This window comes from Pteropus alecto, unplaced genomic scaffold (genome assembly GCF_000325575.1).
Source record: "Pteropus alecto unplaced genomic scaffold, ASM32557v1 scaffold59, whole genome shotgun sequence".
NCBI classification, from domain to species: domain Eukaryota; kingdom Metazoa; phylum Chordata; class Mammalia; order Chiroptera; family Pteropodidae; genus Pteropus; species Pteropus alecto.
The window spans coordinates 3,469,663-3,471,501 of NW_006443292.1; the positions used below are offsets into that span (position 1 = coordinate 3,469,663).

General features: G+C 55.9%; 1 protein-coding gene across 1 annotated transcript in view; it reads right to left on the reverse strand.

The window, feature by feature from the left end:
- The window catches only part of IGF1R (insulin like growth factor 1 receptor), a 249,668-nt gene that overhangs the window by 38,452 nt on the left and 209,377 nt on the right, over positions 1-1,839 (reverse strand). Inside the window, exon 6 of the mRNA XM_006924137.2 lies at positions 1,288-1,502. Coding sequence (XP_006924199.1) covers positions 1,288-1,502 — 215 coding nt within the window. The remainder of the gene's footprint in view (positions 1-1,287; positions 1,503-1,839) is intronic.

Sequence of the window (1,839 nt, forward strand, 5' to 3'; positions counted from 1 at the left end):
TTTCTGAGAGGAAACGCGGGTTTTGTTTTCAAAGGACAATAAACGGCTACTGTATTCTGCATCGGACAGGTCAGACCGGCCGAGCGTGAGGAGGAAGTCACCGAACTCATCCCCGGCTTCCGCCGTGGCCGGGGCAGGGAGTGTGTGGGGCCCTGGCGGGGGGCGTGAGTGACACGGTGCTGGCTGTGAACAGGCTCCCCAGCTCCGTGTCAGGCGGCTCTGCTCTTACGAAATCTCTCCGAGTGAACTGAGTGTCTACACCGAAGGCCAGACACCGACCGGCAAAACACGTCAAAGTCCAATGCTCGTTGTTTCACGGATGCTCCACGTGCTCGCGCTAATCACCCTCCATCATACAAATTACTCTGGTTTTTTTTCCCCTAATACCCTTCTCTTCTGAAAAGCTGACGGTGGAGAGACAATTTCCTTTTATAATGCTATCCGGCCAAACGGAACCGTATTTCAAAAAGCGGTTTTATAGACAGGGTCAGATGAGAAACGCACCGTTGTATCCTAGACACGAGCCCTCGCTGGTGGGAGGTTATAATTATATTGTTTTAAATTTAAAAAGCAGTGTTAGCTCGGGGAGGCAGGCTGCTGCCATCTTTTTTGTATTGGGGTGGAGGCTGGCTCCAGGGACGTGGCACCTCGTAGCTGAGGCCCCCTGCCCCTGGGCCACCCCTACACTCTGTGGGCAAGCGAGGGCCGAGGTCACTGCCCGCCAGTGCTAGAGAGGGCCAGCTCTGCTTGAAAAATAATCTAAGCGTCTGCCTGTGCATAGAAAGACATTAACTCCGCGTGTTCTGTAAGCACGTTTTCAAAATCGGAGGAAGAACCTATTCACAAATGTTTAGCACACTTGCATAGATGCCAAGGAAAATTTACTGATATAAATCTGTCATGAATCTGCCCACCATCGACTCTGAAGCTACAGATGTATATAGAAGCAAAGTGCTAGTTAAGGAGGCTTCCTGTTCCCCCAAATCAGAGGTCCCCAAACCCCGGGCTGTGGACCAGTGTCGGTCAGCAGCCTGTTAGGAACCAGGCCGCACAGCAGGAGGTGAGCGGCGGGCGAGGGGGCGAAGCTCCACCCGTATGTGCAGCCGCCCCCCCAGCGCCAGCATCACCGCCTCAGCTCCGCCTCAGACCCTCAGCCGTTAGGTGCTCACAGGAGCATTGGTCCCTGGTGCCACTAAGGGTGAGGACCGCTGTCCCAAATGAAGGGAGGAGAGTTCTAGATCAAAGGTGGGGGGGTGTCGCTTTATCATGGCCGTCGGGTCCACTCACAGGAGGCTCTCTCTCCGTTGTTCCTGGTGTTTATGTCCCCTTTGCTCTGGCGCCCTTTGGTCCCCGTCACCTCCTCCATGCGGTAAATTTCGGAGACACAGAGTTTGGGGTTGAAGGCGAAGTACATTTTCCCGGCCTTGATGGTGAGGTTCCGGTGGTCCCAGTCCCACAGCTGCTGCAGGTTCTGGTTGTCGAGGACGTAGAAGGAGTAATTCCTAGAAGCACAAACGCCACGTCAACGCCCCTGCCCCGCTCTGTCCACCGTCCAGCCCAGCCTGCTGGCCACCCACCCACGCGTCCCCTGTGCCACGGGGCTCCAGGATCCATCGCCTTCGCCCGCAAGAGATATAGTTATGAACGGTATATGAGAGAGCGTCGCCGTCGGCGACGGCGTACTGAAATCGACAAGACGCTTGTTTCATGACCTCTGTCACCAACAAAGAATGCTCCTCGCAGCGAGGGTGCCACGCGGATCACCCCCAGACACGGCTTTGGCGGCTTCTCCAGCACAGAGGATGTCTGATGTGCCGGCAGCCCGTCCATGGGAGGACG